This window comes from Perkinsus marinus, assembly GCF_000006405.1.
Source record: "Perkinsus marinus ATCC 50983 genomic scaffold scf_1104296953828, whole genome shotgun sequence".
Classification (NCBI taxonomy): Eukaryota; Perkinsozoa; order Perkinsida; family Perkinsidae; genus Perkinsus; species Perkinsus marinus.
Window position 1 is genome coordinate 1 of NW_003208350.1, and position 1190 is coordinate 1190.

At 49.3% G+C, this 1190-nt stretch overlaps 1 protein-coding gene across 1 annotated transcript; it reads right to left on the minus strand.

Moving 5' to 3' along the window:
* Nucleotides 1-203: 203 nt before the first annotated feature.
* On the minus strand, nucleotides 204-897 carry Pmar_PMAR015166 (hypothetical protein; the record flags this gene model as incomplete). The annotated part of the gene is made up of 1 exon (XM_002776218.1): nucleotides 204-897. A coding segment is annotated over one exon (694 nt), but the record flags the coding sequence as incomplete, so codon positions are not given.
* Between the last annotated feature and the right edge of the window lie 293 nt (nucleotides 898-1190).

Sequence of the window (1190 nt, forward strand, 5' to 3'; positions counted from 1 at the left end):
AGCGATTTGATCGGAAGGGATAACCAAACCGACCCGTTCGGCTAGAGGTAAAATAGTAGAGAGATAGCGCGGAACCTTATTGATAGGAATAGGAACCAATATATCATCATAGAAGCTGTAAACTGGCAACTCTGCGAGGCTAGGTTCCAGTTTCCCGGCGAGACGGAGAAGAGTAGACAGGCCGGATTGGAGCGAAGCCGGACCGTGCAGAAGTCCGAATGCAAGCCTATCGCATCGATACCATCGGCCTGCGCCTCGGATATAGAGGTAACCAAGGGATGACACTGCATCTCCATTTGAATCTGACCGTGCCATCAGCTGGAAGCGATAAAAAGCTTTACCAACATCGAGGGAGAGAAGGCCTAAGTGACCTTCTCCAGCACGAGAAAAATTTAACCGGAGACCCAGTAGGAACTCAGGAACAGAGTCGCCGGAGTAGGAAGCTTTTCTAGCCCCTCCAGCCTTGATAACACGATTGACTCCAACGGCCTGAATGACCGGTCTAACTTTGAAACTGGTTACTTTAGTAGGACCGTCAGGTACGGAGTCGTCAACCTGCTTAACAGGGAAGCTGACCACCTTTGGAGCAGCGGTGTCACGGATTACAGCATCGTCATCGATCGGCACCCAGTAGCCGGCGTCGACAAATTTACTCACAGCCTTATCGTACGACTCTTTCTCGGCCAAGCTCAATCGATTGTAGATCTTGAATCCGAAGTCCACGACATTGCCAGGCCAAGGAGAATCGTTGTTATCAGACTCAGAGTTGCCGACCAGCGGGGAAACCGAAACATCAAAGCAGAACCTTTGACTAGGGCACTCCTTGGTTTCCTTCGCAGATAATTCTCTCAAACGAATAGAGAATCCTGGGGCTGCCTCGATCGGTTCCCGCTCCATAGAAACATTCTCCAAGATGATCCGATCGATCTCTTTCCAGCTTTTATTTTCGCAGTGTGGAGCTGGCGGAACCCGTAGTTTCTGTGAGGATTCATGGTTAAGGAGTAAGTCGGCACCGTGAGGCAAGGAATATACCAATACCAAACCTCACGTCAGAGTACAAGTTACCCAGAGATACTCGTAATACTACTACATCTTCTACTGTGAGACTGTCACCGGTTATACCTCGCAGACTGAACGGCTTATCTTGAGGAGTACCAACAGACATGATGATCGACAAACGATCTTGAAAC